This window comes from Panthera tigris, chromosome A2 (genome assembly GCF_018350195.1).
Source record: "Panthera tigris isolate Pti1 chromosome A2, P.tigris_Pti1_mat1.1, whole genome shotgun sequence".
NCBI lineage: Eukaryota > Metazoa > Chordata > Mammalia > Carnivora > Felidae > Panthera > Panthera tigris.
The window spans coordinates 110,355,146-110,374,556 of record NC_056661.1 but is presented as its reverse complement, the minus strand read 5'-3'; the positions used below and the strand labels follow the sequence as shown (position 1 = coordinate 110,374,556).

The 19,411-nt window shown below is 36.8% G+C and overlaps 1 protein-coding gene and 1 pseudogene across 2 annotated transcripts in view; both read right to left on the bottom strand.

Annotated features, from left to right (window-relative positions):
- The window catches only part of HDAC9 (histone deacetylase 9), a 955,850-nt gene that overhangs the window by 264,174 nt on the left and 672,265 nt on the right, over window positions 1–19,411 (bottom strand). For both annotated transcript variants that reach the window (XM_042967858.1, XM_042967863.1), the window contains exon 16: window positions 10,404–10,537. In XM_042967858.1, the coding sequence (XP_042823792.1) occupies window positions 10,404–10,537 (134 nt within the window). The remainder of the gene's footprint in view (window positions 1–10,403; window positions 10,538–19,411) is intronic.
- On the bottom strand, window positions 17,133–18,432 carry LOC102972771 (annotated as a pseudogene).

Here is a 19,411-nt window from a genome sequence, read left to right as displayed (position 1 = left end):
GGGATTCATCCCCTACATGTAATACCCAGTGCTCATCCCAGTAAGTGTCTGTGACCTACATTCAAGAAGTTGTTCTTTCAGAGTAGGAAAAGAACTAATGTGTACTGAGTAACTACTCTCAGTGCTAAGCACCTGAGGTATATGACCATATTTAGTTCAGAGCCCCAAACAGTCTACCTTCAGGTTTGAAGTTTGACTAAAGTTATTTCAAATGACTATATCAGGGGCGCCTGGGTGGCTCAGTCAGTTAAGCATCAGACTTTGGCTCAGGTCATGATCTCGTAGTTCGTGGGTTCAAGCCCTGTGTCGGGCTCTGTGTTGACAGCTCGGAGCCTGGAGCCTACTTCAGATTCTGTGTCTCCCTCTGTCTCTGCCTCTCCCCCTCATTCACATTCACTCACTTACACACACACTCTCTCTCTCTCTTAAAAATAAACATTTAAAAAATTAAAAAAAAATAAAATGACAATATCGAATCTCTCAACACATCATGGTTCTTTCCTAAAGAAATAGTCTTTCTGAAATAAAGCCCGTTAATGCAACCTGATTATAGAAGGAATGTTCTGAACATGATCTCCAAAGTCATACTGTGACAGGATAAAATGCAGCCTACCCACACCCACCCACACACAGAGCACACACACGGTATAGATTCATATTTTTTTTCTGCCAAGGAGCTGGGCAAAAAGGAAACAGTTCTATTCCTTCCCCTCCTGTGTTCAAAGCCTGGATTGAGGCCAGTGTCCTAATCAGTTCTCATTGGCCCTGGAGGAATCAGAACCTTTTGTAAAATATAATAAAGGGCATAAAATCATGATAAAATGCATGAAAAAGCAGTGCCTTTGGTTAGGGAACTAGAAATAATTTAGCAGAACAGATGGATTGCATTGGTTTGGTATTATTGAGGACATGAAAGGGCTCATTTTGTGGCAGTTCCAAACTAAGAGAAAATGTCCAACTTAAATTTGACAAGTCAAAGTACCTGCCTCTGCTGGGGGAGACCCTATTTTCTTTAATCATTTTCAAAGTGGTGACATATTAGGCAACAATTTCCACTGAAATATTTCATTTTCTGAAAATATTTCATCCAGCGTCCCTAAATATAGGGATGCATTTTTTTTCCTACAAAAATTCACAGGGTTGGCGACTTCGAAAGCTAAGAAATCATAAATGACTTAGGAGTGTCAAAGTTACCTTCTGTTACAAATTCCATACTTAATATTTAATGGGTAAGTTCACAGCCTATTCATTTTTCTTGATACCCTTCTCTCAAACAAATTCAAGATTCTGGACTCATTGCTCATGTCCAATGGTATCTATTGGAGTTTTCAAATGCTACATTCAATTGTTTCTTTGATTTTACATAAAGGATTTTTCAATCCCCTTCCCCCAACTGCATTCTTTGCTTCCATATATCCCTCATGATAATAACTTATTCCTATCAGAGTTTTTCTTATAAACAAAGGGGAGTGAAAGAAGGGAAGGAGGCAATTAAGCAGACAGGCAGCCCAATAGGCTTGTGGTCCTTTCAGCTGGTCACATGGAAAGAAAATAAACTGGAGGTCAGGAGCCCTGAGTTCTAGGTTCGGACCGTCACCTGTCTGTAACATGCTCCTAGCCAGCTATGAGGTACATTTCAGGACTCTAACTTCTCCATTTATAAACATTAGGAGGTTTGCCCAAATTACTTCAAAGTCCCTCTTTAGCCCTAAAATGATAATATTCTATGTGAAATGATCTTATACACAATAAAAATTCAACATTCTTTATTTTAATTGATAGAATTGACTTAGGCAAGCAAATATAATAATTGAAGTAATAAATTACTAAAGTTAAAGCAAGAGTGGAGATCTCACTATGAAGGTTTTCAAAAGTATATTAGCTATACTTTGAAGCAATTTCTTAATGTTTAATCATAATTGAAAAATAAGTATATTTTCTAAAATTCCTATTCCTACCTTGTGATAACTTCAAAATAATAAATACATTTCCCAATTTTTAAAAGTCTGTGTATGGAACTTCTGAGTTAATGCTACCTTTGTTTCTCAAGTAAATGCTAACTTCTGTTACACTCCCATGTTCACATATTTGACTCCATTCACCTTTTTGTTTCTATCCCATTAAGCTTAAGAAATAGACCTCCTGGGGGCGCCTGGGTGGCTCAGTCGGTTAAGCGTCTGACTTCGGCTCGGGTCATGATCTCACAGTTCGTGAGTTCGAGCCCTGCGTCGGGCTCTGTGCTGACAGCTCAGAGCCTGGAGACTGCTTCACATTCTGTGTCTCCCTCTCTATCTGCCCCTTCCCTGCTCATGCTCTGTCTCTCTCTGTCTCAAAAATAAATAAACATTAAAAAAATTTTTTTAATTAAAAAAAAAAAAAGAAATAGACCTTCTGGTATAGTGGTTTTTAACATTGTCTGCACCTTGAAATCAGCTGGGGAAGATTAAAAGGTATTATTGCCTGGGTCCTACCTCCAGAACGTCTGATTAACCTTGGGGACACCCTGGGCATATAGATACTTAGAAACACCCTGTGGGTTTTAATGTGCATCCTCGGTCGAGAACTGCATGTTAGAGGGAGCTGTCCATTCTTTCTGCTTGTAAATGAATTCAAGATACTGACACTCATTTCAAACTGTAGTTACAACAAATGGTTGTCACAGCAAAGGTTGGGAAGTAAGAAAGATCTATCTGTTCTTCAAAACAAGTGCCTCCACTTGCTTATAAAACTGCTTGATTCAGTCATTGCAATTCACGTAAAGCTATTTCTGGGTGCATAAAGTAATTGCAAAAGAATTTCAGAGAACAGCAAATCCTATTCAATAATAAAGGTCTGAATGGTAAAAAAGTATACATGCTATATATTTCTTAAAAGTTTATTTCCACCCATTTCAAAATATTATGCTCATCAAAAAGAAAAAAAATGTTACCCTTTAGTGTAATTGCTTAATTTTTATGATTTTATGTAACTGAATCTCCTAGATTATAATTATTTTGTAAACAACTGTAAATGAACATTTTAACGGTTTGGGCTAAAGCATTGATTTTTTTAAAAATAGTAATCATATATGAAACAAATTTTGTCACAATAAATATTTTGCATTACTTTAGCATTATAATTTTCAGATGGTTAAAAACATGTAACTATTCATTTTTGTTAATAGGCTTTAGGGGCACCTAGGTGGCTCAGTGGGTTAAGCATCTGACTCCTGATTTTGGCTCAGGTCATGATCCCATACATCCCATACAGGATCCCATCCCACAGAGCCACACACTGGGCTCTGTGTTGACAGCATGGAATATACCTGGGATTCTCTCACTCCTTCTCTCTCTACCCCTCCTCTGCTCATGTTCTACAAACAAACAAACATTTTAAAAAATAAGCTTTAATGCTGCTCTTAAAAAAATCCCATATCACTCTCCAAATGTGGGCAGTCTGTCTTATTTCCTTTTGTTGATTGTTTTCCACACTAATTCTTCCTTTTTTATAGAAAAAAATAATCAAAACAAAAAATTCCAAATCATCTTAATTCTGATTATAGGCTGCACAAGTAACTTTAATGTATTTATCTGACTAGGTTCACTCTACTGTGATACACAAGTATCTCTCAGAATAATTACAAAATGTATCCTGGTTTACTCATCACATCTAAATCATTTGTGCCACTTCTCAAGACTGTCCTGTCCTTTAGAGACAATTCACAAGACTCCCTAAGTTTCTTACTGCTTTGTGGTTAGATTCTAAAACACAAACACACATAAAATTTTCTTTTTGCAAGCTAAACAGTAAGCTGTTATGTGCTGCCATCTAGTTAGATTACTCTATAAAACAAATGTTTAATTGAATTAACTTGCAGTATTCAGTGCTTTTTAGCAGTTATGTCAGAAAATCTGCACATTCCAAAAGTTTTTCTCAAAGAGTATTATATTTCTTTATTTAGATTTGAAAAAGGTCTTCTAAAATTACCTGTAATGCACAGGAAGGTGTGGGACCCTAGCCCTGAGCTCCTTGGCATCTTAAGATTTTACATTAAACCTGCTCTCCACTTTTCTCATTGGAATGGCCGAGGAAGTCCCAAAAGGCACAACAGTAGCTTGGTTTTGGGTCCCCGAATTGTTTTGGAATTACTTTGTGTTGGCACTTGAATAAAAGAGTTAAACATTTCAGCACAGTATGTTGCTTATGGTTTTTACTTACGAATTAAGCGAAACAAAGTTATTCAATATTAGTTACAAAGAGCCAATGCAAATTCCACATAATATGTAATCCAACAAAAGCATTATAAAATGTTATTATTCTCAAAACAAATGTGAGAGCAAGCAAATGTCTGTGGGTGGCTTGGTGGGGCTGAGAGTCATGAACACTTCTGGAAAAACAACTGCAAGTGCATTTCTAACAGATGATGGGTCAATCTCTGCAATTTTTTAAGGACAGAAAAGCACATTGTTTTCTTCAGGGCACACACACTTTAGAAACCTGGCTACCTAATCAAAGGACTTGTTTCTGAGGAGGATACCGAATGACCCTTCCAGATCCACTTCTTACGGTGACAAGAAAGCTACCGATTTTGCTTTTTGCTCTCTAAAGAATCAGTAAACTAAGTATGAATGATTCAGTTGGGGAAAAAAATTAAATAGTACTGGCATGAAGGACTAACCACCTCAATTTTTAAAAAACAGTGCCACGTCATGCCAAAAGAAGTTGACCCACGTATCCACTGTAACCTAATATGATGAAGACTAATGTTTTCTCTGGCTGCTAATCAGGACTAGTAAGCACAACCAATTTACACTACAGCTTACAAGTCAAAAAGCAGTATGTTTACTAAAACACTCTAAAAATTTTGTCTACTCTTAACCAAAGAAAGTGTTATGTGCCAAATGAGCTCCTTAGCCATCTAGTTTCGTATGATATCACTAGCTGGAAAAGATCTTAGCAAATATCCTGCCTAAGAGCCTCATCTTACACATGGGCAAACCAATGAGTAAGGTTAAATGAGTTGACAAAAGTATACAGATAATTAATGGCAGGAGTAAGGTCAAATCTAATGTTGAACAATAACCTTTGAAGGAATCCATTTTGATCAATTTTCTACACTGCTAAATAAACTGACACAATACATAATTCTGATTTGTCGATCAGTCTATTATTTTGAAACAAAGGAGGCCATTGAATGTTTACAAATTGCCATCTTTCCTATCATATCATTGTTTAATTACAAAATTGACTATTCTGTTGGTTGAAGAAAGGTGACATTTCTTTGAATGCCAGTAGAATGGAGACTCCTTACCTTCTTTCCCAGTGAAATAAAAAGCCAAAAACAAACACAAAGACAGAAGGAGGTCAAGCTCTTCAACATTAGGTCTGGGGTACTTCCTCCTTTGTATTCTGATATACAACACTTCTACTTCCATCTCTTGTTCAGATGGCCCTTCTGATGCTGTCAAGACTATGGAGGCAGCACTGGACCACACTCTTTCTCATTTTATTTTTCTTCTCCAAGCTAAATCAGTAAGAGTCTTTAAAATCACTGCAACATAAATTAGTAACTCAAAATCCCTTGTGATTTTGTAATTACATATTTTTTTTCTGTGACCATTTGATTAATATCGGCTAATCCCACCAAATGGTAATCTCCTTGAAGACAGGGCATGAATCTTCTCTAGATCCTAATACAGGAGCCTGGAAAACTCAAAATTTTGATGTACTGTTGAATGGATGAATCCTGTTCTTAAAGTGTACATCTTAAAGATTCTACCATTCTTAAAGTGTGGTGGCCAGATCAGCAGTATCAAGATTACCCAGACACATGTTAGCAACCCAAATTCTCAGACCTCATCCCAACAGGACTCCACTACTGCTGAATATGAACCTCTGAGGCTGGAGCCCCACAATCTGTATTTTAGTATTCCCAATGATTCTGATGTGTGCTAACATATGAGCACCGCACTAATCAATAAATGAATACCACTTATCTGGCCACAGGTTTCAGCTTGCTGACCAGCTATATGTCCCCAGAAATCTGTTGATATCTTCTCTAAAAGCACTGGCTAACTGCTAGCTATAGGTGGCTACACAGACCTGGCAGGAAAATAGTGTTCAAAGATGGCAAATCGCTCTCTGGATATTGGGGAAAAACAAACTGACCCAGCTTCTATGTATTATATTCTTATTCAATTATATCCTTTTCTGTAAAATCTAATAAATCCTCTCTCTTTTGAGACAATTGAGTTGAGTTCTTATTGCTCACACCAAGACAGGAATTTGTCTATAATGTTTAGGAAAGAGTGATAACCTAGACACCAAGGCTCGTATTCACATCCCTGGAGTCCTAGATGCACAGATTTTACCCTCTCAGGAATGCATGTTCTAAACATAATCAAGGAACAAACAGAACTGGAATTTAATTTCCTAGTGTCCTATCTAGACAAATTTAGAAAGAAAGGTCTCATTCTCCTGAAGTCTTTGGGCTATCATGGTAAATATTCATTCATACCCAAGCTGAAACCTAACTTCTCTCATGGAGTGAATAAGTCAAGTCCAATTGGAAGATCCTGTCATTGGCCTTGATCTCCTTAGAAGGTTCATAAACACTAACCAGGAAACCTATTAGCCCATACAGGAAGAATTTTCTTGTCTCTTTGACCCTTAATGCTCTCACCATGTACCTGACCACTTGCCACTTATAGTATACTTTTCTCCTGTTTTTTTCAGCAACTGATTCTTTTTTTTTTTTTTTTTAATTTTTTTTTCAACGTTTTTAATTTATTTTTGGGACAGAGAGAGACAGAGCATGAACGGGGGAGGGGCAGAGAGAGAGGGAGACACAGAATCGGAAACAGGCTCCAGGCTCCGAGCCATCAGCCCAGAGCCTGACGCGGGGCTCGAACTCATGGACCGCGAGATCGTGACCTGGCTGAAGTCGGACGCTTAACCGACTGCGCCACCCAGGCGCCCCTCAGCAACTGATTCTAATGAGTTTTGGTGAAATGCTAAAAGATTTGTTTTATGTTTCTGTGGTTTTCTCTTCCACATAATTGAAATTTTCAAAATCATTTGGCTTGAGACAAAAAGGTTAGCATCCTTGCAAGATGATTTAATAATATATTAAATGTGTACATTAGATTTAACTTGTCAAAGCAAAAACTTTAAAAGAAAATCCACAACGAACATGTACCATTTATTTTAGGTGCAGTTACTAGGAATAGTACTGGTTGATGAAACAGATTCTACTATTTCTGAGTGGGCTAAACTGTTCTGAACTAACCTCTGTGTGTTCCCTTTTTATTTTCTCCCATACTCTTCTGATAGAAACAATCAAGAAGAAAAAAGGAGTTATGTTTCTTTTGGTTCTGTTTTACCCCTTTTGTTACTATGTTTTACCTTACATACAACCTGAAAGTCTCTAGAAAAGGGTAACATTTGTTTGGTTAATGATCATTTTTAAAATTACATTTTGGGGCGCCTAGGTGGCTAAATCGCTTAAGTGTCCGACTTCAGCTCAGGTCATGATTGCATGGTTTGTGGGTTTGAGCCCCACATCGGGCTCTGTGCTGACAGCTTGGAGCCTGCAGCCCTACCTCAGATTCTGTGTCTCCCTTTCTCTCTGCCCCTCCCTTACTCACACTCTGGGTGTGTCTCTCTCAAAAATAAATAAACATTAAATTTTTTTTTAAATTACATTTTGAATATTCCTAAAATCGTTTACATACAAAGAAACATCAACCTCTAGTTGTCTTAAACTCTTTTTTTAAATGGTTTTAGAAATTCCATTTTATGATTAGGTCAGCATGAAGTCCGAGATACCTGATAACATAGGAGCAAATAAATACATATGAGCAACAATTTCATCACTTAAGCAATCAAACAACTGGTGAACTGTTATCAAATTATGTTAGCAAAAAGAGTGTTCTGTTTATATTATTAAGAAATTATGGATATTTTTGTAGTTGGTCTTCATTAAGAGCAACTCTAGTGATCTGGGCTTTCAAGTGCATTATTCGTAGTGTGATTGTTTACCAAAGACACTTATTTAGCTGACTGGTCTAGGGCTAGACTCACTCATTCTCATTAGCCCCACTGTACTTCTGCCATTTCACCCTGGGTCTGATATCACATCAGTCAGTGCTGTTGTATAAACTGAATTTTATGCTTTCAAATAATATAGGACTAAAATAATGTGATGCATGAGGAGTTGAAAAAGAAGACTGATCAGAAAGGGGTAACAGATTTTTAAATGTTAAGACCAGGATGAGCCATTTTACATTTCACTTATTTCTGCACTTTGCTCCTTTCATAACCAGTGCTCTTTCAGGTAAAAAGATTTAAGGAATACCATAATCTAACAATGCATTTGAAGTCTCTGATCAGCCACTGCTAATTTGGCTGGGCTAACACTCCAGGATATAATAAAGACCTAAAAGTGAAAAATTGTAAACAGCAATGCCTCAGCTGGCAAAAGCACAGAAAAAAATGCCAAGGTGGAAAGCATCTATAGTAGATGCAACGGTGAAACAGAAACGTTCACGTGAATAAATGTCCATTAAGACCAGTTCACCACAGATTAGTCCCCTTGCTAGTTTACTTTATTTACTCCATATGGGACTGTGTCGACCACATAGTGGTTTGGCCTCCACAGTGCATTATCAAAAACATAAAAACCTTAAAGACAACTCTATAATTTACCAAAAAGTATGAAATCCTTCTGCCATATAATATGGACGCTACTGGCAAGAGATGAATAACAGACTTTCACTCAAGGAAGTATCAGAGAAATAAATCTAGCTCAAATTCTTTCACATTAAGGTTTTAGGTAAAGAGGATACATTTAATCAAAAGAATAACTTTAAATATGAAAAAATTTGATAATTCTATTATAAACATATAATAAAACTTGTGAAAACTAAATGTGTACACAATACTTTGGTGTATTCATTCACAATCCCAATCTGCTGAATGACCCACAGACATTACCCATGTTTTCATGTAAAGAAAAAAACCTACTAGGTACATTATTCACCTTCAAAAGAGAAAAATCAATAAAGGAAATAATACATCCTCATAAATGAATGTACTGAATAAATGACTTTGTATTTTCAAAATCAGTTCTTTCCACTACTTTGCAGAGAAGGATCAGACTGATGTCATTCGGGCATCAAATATCAGCAAGAGCACATGACTAAGAAACATTCTGTCTGCTCTGGCATTTCCATCTCAACTGATATATTTTACAGGTTTACTTTAAAGTAAATTGGCTTTGACTAGAAATATTCTGGACCACATTTTGGGTTGCCAAAATTTAATTAACTTAAAAGTAGTTGCATGAGATTGCTTTTCTATTTTATCAAAGTAGAGTGAATTCGATGTAGTCTCAATAGATCAGTTTCCTCATGATATACCTTTAGTCAAAATATTATCCATTTAATTTCTTCCCAAACTAGTGAGAATCACACTGGATTTCCTTCACTGATCTGCAAAGACTGACAACAAAACCAAAGAGCAACATGTTATATTGTCAGTCTGTAATAACAAGGACTAGATTTGTCTTGTGAAATTCTATAGTTCTAGTCCCTAGAACATGTTTGAACATAATACAGACACAGGTAAAAATACTTTTGATCAATAAATGTTAAAGTAATGTGAAGAAAACATTGGGGCTATATTTTTTTTTAAATGTCTTAGACTCAAATATAGAATGTTACTGGGTCTTAGGCAACAATGGACAATGATAGCAACCAAATAAAACAGCTTATTGTGACAGATTTTGCAAATCTGAATACAGGAAATTTTTTGAATTGATACCATTTTTATTTGTGAAAGCCGAAAGAAACATATTTTTCTAAATGAAAAAGGGACTCGAGGAATCTTCAGAAATGAGTCTAAAGAAATACCAGTAAAATAAAAGTACTCAAACCTTCACTATAAAAACGGAAGATTATCAGCCACTTCAATAAAAAGAAGTTACTTTTCTTGGTAAGAGGACAGTTCATCTTTAAATCTAGTCAATTCCAAAGGCAAATTTGGGATATATCTGAGTTCAAAGTACAGCTTATAATAATAACAACTCTCAGCACTTAACAGATTGTGAAGAGTTTCCCAAAAATTTAACTGAATAAATGATACCTATCTGGAAACAAGAATGCTATCATGTGTCTCAAAAAATGCTGCAATAATCGCACACATACATCATGCAACTGCTCAGTCCATCAACATGGACTGAGTTCCCCCTAGGTGCCTAGCCCAGAGTCAGGTCAAAAGTGCTATGCTACAAGTATCAATAATGTTCATCGATCATGGTGTTTGTGCCCAAGTATTAACATTTTTCTACTACTACCCAAATGAATACTGCCCTTTTTACATGATTTATTTCAGTAAGTAAAAGAGTGTAGCCAATTCAGGATTACCTCACATTTATTTAGCAGTCCAGTTTCTTGCAGCCGTGACCAGATGCTCTGTATTCGTCCAGCGTGCTCAGGGTGAGTGGTGGAATTGCCACAAATACACTGGTGTTTCAGCATCAGAGGGTCGTAGGCAATTCCTTCAGCACAAAGAAAACACAGCACAAGACTGAGTAATGATACAAGGTTATGATAAAATGTTACGATAATATGATTACTCTAAAAAAGGCATTCTTTTAAAAATAAATTTACAAATAGAGAAATAATATATATTTGAAAATTCTAGCACATAAGAGTCATTTAGTCCTGTTTATCTGGATGTAAATGCAAAAATAGGTCAACCCCTGGATTAATCAGTACTGAGCACACCTTAGCTTAGTAAATATATAAAGGGATGAAGATGGTAAAATTTTAAGAAACTTCAGATTTTTAAAAATACTGTAATTTTACCAGTATCTTCAATCACTATGAAGTAAATCACAATTCAGTAAAGATCTATATGTTATCACTGAAGCCACAAAATGAGCTCTCTAAATCATGAATTAATTTCATGAGTAATTCTAGTTTCACTTTCTTTTTTTTCAATGCTTGTTTATTTATTTATTTTGAGAGAGAGAGAGAGAGAGATGGAGAGTGAGCAGGGGAGGGGCAAAAATAGAGGAGGAGAGAGAGTCCTAAGCAGGCTCCACAATGTCAGTGCACAGCCCATGCAGGGCTTAAACTCATGAACTAGTATTAGATCATGACCTGAGCTGAAACCAATATTTGGATGCTTAACTGATGGCCCCACCCAGGTGTGTCATCTATCTTCACTTTAGATCAGGGTTACACTTTTGTAATAAATTAGAAAACTTTCCAACTGCTTGCCCATTCTGCTCAGCAGTTCTTCCAAAGATGTACAGAAAGAGTTTATTCCTTGCTTACTGTGCTTTTCTCAGTTTATGCCAATCTGTAAGCAATCTTATAATATTGTGGAACATCTTAAGTGCTTCTTTAAAAAAACGAAAAAGTAAAAAAAAAAAATGAATTAAGTCGATTGCAATACCTTTAGTAGAGATTCCATAGATACTGAATATAATCTGCTTTTAAATTATCATGAGTTAACATATTTCATATTTTAGTTAGACTCTATGATGAGTTACAGGAAATGGATTTTATAGACACATAAAATAGGACTTTTTAAAGCAACAAAGTAGATGATAATTATAATGCTGGTTAATTTTGAAAAGATTTCTACCCTTAATCCAATTCCTTGGGGGGAAAACATGTTACTTACAAAACTGCCTGACATAAGAAATCATTTAACCGATCAAATATTCCAACAAATTACCATGGAAATACATTATCTGAGGACATGGAGTGAAGACAGAAGAAGACCAAAATTAAAAAGCAAAAATAAGTATCTATTCAAGAACAGATAAAGACCAATAATTTGTTTTTTTTTAATTTTTATTTTATTTTTTTTCCAATATATGAAATTTATTGTCAAATTGGTTTCCATACAACACCCAGTGCTCATCCCAAAAGGTGCCCTCCTCAATACCCATCCCCTACCCTACCCTCCCTCCCACCCCCCATCAACCCTCAGTTTGTTCTCAGTTTTTAACAGTCTCTTATGCTTTGGCTCTCTCCCACTCTAACCTTTTTTTTTTTCCTTTTCCTCCCCCATGGGTTTCTGTTACGTTTCTCAGGATCCACATAAGAGTGAAACCATATGGTATCTGTCTTTCTCTGTATGGCTTATTTCACTTAGCATCACACTCTCCAGTTACATCCACGTTGCTACAAAAGGCCATATTTCATTCTTTCTCATTGCCACGTAGTATTCCATTGTGTATATAAACCACAATTTCTTTATCCATTCATCTGTTGATGGACATTTAGGCTCTTTCCATAATTTGGCTATTGTTGAGAGTGCTGCTATAAACATTGGGGTACAAGTGCCCCTATGCATCAGTACTCCTGTATCCCTTGGGTAAATTCCTAGCAGTGCTATTGCTGGGTCATAGGGTAGGTCTATTTTTAATTTTCTGAGGAACCTCCACACTGCTTTCCAGAGCGGCTGCACCAATTTGCATTCCCACCAACAGTGCAAGAGGGTTCGGGTTCCTGTTTCTCCACATCCTCTCCAGCATCTATAGTCTCCTGATTTGTTCATTTTGGCCACTCTGACTGGCGTGAGGTGATATCTCAGTGTGGTTTTGATTTGTATTTCCCTGATAAGGAGCGATGTTGAGCATCTTTTCATGTGCCTGTTGGCCATCCGGATGTCTTCTTTAGAGAAGTGTCTATTCATGTTTTCTGCCCATTTCTTCACTGGGTTATTTGTTTTTCGGGTGTGGAGTTTGGTGAGCTCTTTATAGATTTTGTATACTAGCCCTTTGTCCGATATGTCATTTGCAAATATCTTTTCCCATTCCGTTGGGTGCCTTTTAGTTTTGTTGGTTGTTTCCTTTGCTGTGCAGAAGCTTTTTATCTTCATAAGGTCCCAGTAATTCATTTTTGCTTTTAATTCCCTTGCCTTTGGGGATGTGCCGAGTAAGAGATTGCTACGGCTGAGGTAAAGACCAGTAATTTGTATTGTAAAGTAAGTCTAATGGATTTTATTATTTTTTAAAAAATTTTGTTAATGTTTTATTTTTGAGAGAGAGAGAGAGAGCGAGAGCGCATGCGCGCAAACAGGGGAGGGGTAGAAAGAGAGGGAGACACAGAATCCAAAGCAGGCTCCAGGCTGTGAGCTGTCAGCACAGAACCCAATGCTGGACTCAAACCCACAAACTGCGAGATCATGATCTGAGCTAAAGTTGGACCCTTAATCACCTGAGCCACCCAGACGCCCCTCTCTCTTTGACTTACAATATTGTGTTAGAGGAATGCTACTCAAGAGGCAAAAATATTTATCTCTGAGTGTACTAAAAATCATGCAGAATAATGACATAGGTATTTTCAAACCATGTGGTAAAAATTATGTCCGTGAAAAAATGTCATTTTGCTGGTCCAAACAATATCCAATCTTAACACTCAAGTGGCTTCAAAATCCATCCCTATGCCCCTGACTCACACTTTCATCATTAGTGCTGATCCCTCTTTTAAGGAGCATACTTTCACACTTGTCTATTCAATTGCCCATCTAAAATCTCCATTTGGATGTCTCATAATTTTTATAAAGTGAGAATGTCTCAGATTTGAGTTCATGATCTTAAGTCACACAAAATGTCTCTCATTTCAGTAAGGGACATCATGACCCACCATTTCTCACTCTAGAAACCTTAGTATCCTGCAGAAACTCCCTCTCCAAAGAACCAACAAGTACTGTTATCCCTCCAAAATACAACTTGAATCACTAGATTCTTATCTCTAGCCAAAACCACACATAATCCAAGGTACTACATCTCTAAACTCCTCAAATAAAGCCTTTTCACCGGCTACCTGACTTTTACTCTATCCCATTTGACACACAACAGCTACTTTTGCCTAAATCCTTTGGTGACTTTACTGATGAGATTAAAATTTCTCAAGGCCAAGTTTCTCCAACTTATACTTCACATACACCTCCTCTCTTGACCTCTGTTTCTTCCACAAGGGCCTACCTTCCATTCTTCAAAGCAATAAAAAATATACATGACTTAGGATCTTCATACCTGCTGTTCCATCTATGCCCCCAAATTCTTCCTTCTGGCTCCCCATAACCCATACCTTATTTGGCTAATTTCTATTCACCCTTCAGGGCTAAATGTTTTAATATCATCACGAACGGATGTTGTACTTTATAAAATGCTTTTAATCTACTGAAATGATCATATGGTTTGTATCATTTCACTTACGGATGTGATGTGTCACATTGATTGTTTTGAGAATATTGTTTTGAGACTCCCACCCTTGCATCCTGGGATTAAATCCCACTTGATCATAGTATATAATTTTTTAAATATATTGTTGAGTTCAGTTTGTAATATTTTGTTGAGGATTTTTGCTTCTATATTCATGAGAGATACTGGCCTTATATTTTTTTTGTAGTGTCTTTGTCTGGTTTTGGTGTCAGGGAGATACTGGTTTCATAGAATGAATTTGGAAGTTTTCCTTTTTCTTCTATTTTTGTGGAATAGTTTGAGAAGAATAGGCATTGATTCTTCTTTCAACGTTTGGTAGAATTTGCCTGCAAACCAGTCTGGTGCTGAACTTTTGATTTGGAGAGAATTTTTTGATTACTGAATCAATCTCCTTAGTGGTAAATGGTCTGTTCAAATTTTGTATTTCTTCCTGCTTCAGTTTTGGTAGGTTATATCTTTCTAGGAATTTATCCATTTGTTCTATGTTGTCTCATTTGTTGGCATATAGTTTTCCATCATATCTTGTATTGTTTGTATTTCTGTGGTGTTGGTTATTTCTTTTTCATTTGTGATTTTGTTTGAGGCCTTTCTCCCCCCCCCCCCCCCCCCCCTCTGAGTCTGGTTAGAGGTTTGTCAATTTTGCTGATCTTTTCAAAGAACTGGCTCCTGGTTTCAGTGATAAGTTCTATTGTGTTTTTTAGTTTCTATCTCATTTATTTCTCCTCTGATCTTTTTTATTTCCTTCCCTCTACTGATTTGGGGTTTTGTTTGTTGTTCTTTTTCTAGCTCTTGTAGATGTAATGTTAGGTAATTTATTTGAAACTTTTCTTGCTTCAAAGTAAAACTGTATTACTATAAACTTCCCTCTTAAAACTGCTTTTGCTGCATACCAAAGGTTTTGGAATGTTGTGTTTTCATTTTCAATTGTTTCCATGTAATTTTTGATGTTTTCTTTGATTTCTTGGTTGACCCATTCATTGAACCTCTATATATTTGTGGTCTTTTCAGATTTCTTCTCATGGTTGATTTCTAATTTCATAGCATTGTGATCAGAAAAGATACATGGTATGACTTCGATCTTTTTGAATCTGTTGAGGTTTCTTTTGTGGCCTAATATGTGATCTACTCTGGAGAATGCTCCATGTGCACTCAAAAAGAATGTGGATTCTGCTGTTTTAGGTTGAATTGTTCTGAATATGTCTATAGAATCCATCAGGTCCAGTGTGTCATTCAAATCCACTCTTTCCTTGTTTTCTGTTTGGATGATCTGTCCATTAATGTGAGTGGGGTGTTAAAGTCCCCTAATATTATTGCATTACTATGGATTATTTTCTCTATGTTTGTTATTAACTGTTTTATGTATTTGGGTGCTCTCATGTTGGGTGCATACATATTTACAATTGTTACATCCTCTTGCTGGATGTTTAATACATTTTCAACTACAGTTTCATACTACATAAAAGACATGTTGATGGCAAGAGACACAAAAATTATAGCATCTCTCTCATTTTGAAAACATATTTTTCAAGACTAGAGATTCTAATCATTAAGTTGTTTAATTTTTTTCACTATTTCATCTTGACGTATCTAACTTTAGCTCCACAGTAGTGTTCCTCTTTTAACATTTTTCTCCATAAACTGCTGCAAAAAAATATTGTAAAACAGGCTATAGTAGCTGGAAGTTATTGCCAAGTATCTGGAGATTATAATAAAAGTCCAGGAGCTCTTGGAAAGACATTTAAATTTAAGGGGAAATAAATAAAAATTTGGAACTCTAAACCTCCACTTACTCATCTTAATGATGTAGCAATGAGGTGTTAACAGGTAGAGTGGAAGGTGAGACTTTAGCCTCATCCTTCCTCTCCATTCCTTTCCTCTTTTTTTTTTCCAGAAACAAAAACTTATAGGGTGAGAAATAAGCCTGTCCCTCTCTTTGGAATTCATATGGAATTCTACTTTTCTTTGACCCTTTCTTCCCTACTGGTTACAATTTGTAACATAAGCCAATGGATCAATCTCTCTCTTGATCAATGGGACAAGAGTTAAAATTAGGATTTGGGAAAATAAACAAAGTCTTAACATAAAGTCTTTACCTGTATTTTAAACCCTAGGCGTTTATTTTCCATCCAAAAAGTTTCTGATACATTTCTAGATATGCTTGGACCCTGTACTTCCTCTGACTTTCAGCTTTGTTAAATAAGTATTTGAACCACCTACTGTGTATCTTTCCTTTTTCTTAATCTTTACATGTAGTTAAGTCATCAGCTAGCTATAGAGTCCATTCTGGTCTTCAGGTTTATACCTAGTTTCATATGACACTGTTAGGCTGAGTCTTCTTTGCTCTATCAAGAAAGTTGAGTCTAGAATATTTAGACCTAAAACTCTTGATCCTGATTCCGAATTCTTAACTTTCAACTTTATATCGCTTTTCTGGCAACTGCCTGAGGTCTTATACCTTCTCAGGGTATCTGCTCAATGACATTTATTAAATATATTGCAGGGCCAAAGGATTGAAATTTAACATGATACAAAAATAAATAGCATGATAGCTTTCTGAAAGATGTAAATGCAATAAACAGTCATTGAATGTTTATTATGATCCAGGTGCCACCAATTTCTTTCCTTCTCTCTCTCTCTCTCTCTCTCTCTCTCTCTCTCTCTCTCTCTCTCTCTCTCTCTCTCTCTCTCTGGAATCATGCTATATTGGGGAGAGAGCACTTTACGCGACCAACAGATGAAAGCAGCCCAGAAGGCATCCTACACATCACACTGAAAAAGATACACAAGAGGTTCTGCTAAGAAACATCAACTGGAACATGGATTCCTCTGGGCAACTTCCCCAACCTCATCCCTCTGAGGGGTTGGGACAACTCCCAACCATTTCCTTGAAGGCAAATGCAATCTGCTAGAGATACAGCCCCTCAAGGATGCCTTCTTCATTTTTGTAAGGAACAATTTCTTTAGATGTTTTGAAGTCTTTGTTACTTTCCTTCCACATTTTCTCAAGTCCAGCAGACCATATTCTGTATAGATTGTGTTGATGTCAGCACGAGGGACATCATCTTTAGCCATAATCAAGTCTTCCAGGGTTACATCATCAGCCAGTGTCATCCTACTTGTATGGATCCTGAAGATGTGCATCTTAGTCTTTTCCTGGGGCAGGAGGAATTCAATCTTCCTGTCAATGAGGCCTGGTCTGGTAAGTGCTGGATCCAAAGTTTCTATTCAGTGTGTGGCCATGATAACTTTCACGTCATCCCCTGAATCAAATCCATCCATCTTGTTCAACAGTTCCAATGCTGTTTGTTGAATTTCCCTCTCACCACTATAACTTGAATCATATTTTTTTTTGTTCCAGTGGCATCAATTTCATCAATAAACACAACAGAGGGTGCATGTTCTTCAGCAACTTGAAATAATTCCCTAATGAGTTTGGGCTCATCAGCTAGGTACTTCTGAATAAGTTCAGAGCCAACCACTCTCAAGGAAGTAGCTGAGGTTTGGTTTGCTTTGGCTAATAAGGTTTTACCTGTAACAGGTGGACCATAGAGAATGACCCACCGTGGGGGCTTTATACCCATTTCTTCATAATATTCAGGAGAGGAAACTCCACAGATTCTTTAATTTCCTGGACTTGTTTGTCCAACCCCCCCAATATCATCGCAGGTTTCCTGAGGGGCCTTTTCTACCTTCATCACTGTGACCAAGGGATCCAGGTCATCCATGAGCACCCCTATGAGAGCATGTGCCTTATGGCCAAGTAGGACCAAGGAGCCTAGTTCCAGCAGATCCTTGTCTACAAAGGAAAGAATGCTGATGTAGTGTTCGGATACCACAGATGCAGACATGATGGAATAATTGTCATCAATGATCTCTTCCAAGGTTCCTACTGACATTGGGGCCTCCCTCAGATCATCCACTTTTGATCTTTCCCCTCTTTATTTTCATTTATTCATTTTATCCATTTTTTCCTTATTTCTAATGAATTCTTCCCCCATGAGAAGACAGTCTTCAATTCTAACTTCAATAATTTTAACTGGCACTGAATGTGAAGTGTCACCAGTGGCAGCCTGCTGGCAGCATCTGGTCCCTTCGTTTTCTTTTTCCCCACTCTAGTTGGTTTAGGAGGTTCATATCTCTTTCTTGTCCTTGTCATCCTTCTTGCCACCTCCAGGGCCATGACTACCATTCTGACCTTGACCCATCTTGCTTTAGTCATTCGAATCTTGGTGCCAACAATTTCATTTTATTACATTTAATTTATTATCTAGTAGTTAAGATGAGGCATGTATAAATATAGTTGTATGAAATGATTTTTAAAAACTCTGTATGGTAAGGAAGGAAAAAAATATAGGGCTAGAAAAAAAGACCTGAAATTGGTAGAATCACTAAAATGGATAAAAAGGGTTATCTCGAAGCAAGGGCCATTTCTAATTTTTTCCACTTCATACCTACAACAGCTATTATACTTTTTATTGATAATTCTAGTCTATCCATAAGGTTTATCATGCTTTTTATTTCTAGATCTACTGTACACTTTATATGCTAACACCTACAATATTTGTTATAATATCTTTTAACAGATACACTTAAAGTATTAGTGCAATTTTCAATTAAGTATGAAATGTGATTTGTCCAGCAAACAAATGAAATATCTAAAAATAAATGTTTAAAATGTGTTAAATTGTGCCTCTGAGTAGATAAAAGAATTTTTAAGACTTATAAATGTAAATCATCTTACCAGAATATCAGACAGTTAAAAAGGAAATAGAAGAAATCCCACTTTAGGCCTTCTAACTAACACTGTCTGATAGTCTGTTGAAACCTAGAAATTGGACTGGTATTGCCATTCAATAGCATAGCCCAAGAGCATATTCAACCAGCATGTAATTTGGCAAAAAGTCAAAAAGAATTCACTACACTTGTTGGCAAATAGCTAGAAAGACTTCTCTATACTCAAGAATTAGTGAGCAGGGGCACCTAGGTGGCTCAAGTTGGTTAAGCATCAGACTTCAACTTAGTTCACAATCTCAAGGTCAGTGGATTCAGTTGATGGGTTTGAGCCCCATGCGGGCTCCATGCTGACAGCTTGAAGCCTGGAGCCTGCTTTGGATTCTGTGTCTCCCTCTCTCTTTGCCTCCCCCCCCCCATTATTCTCCCTCTCCCTCTCCATCTCTCTCTCTT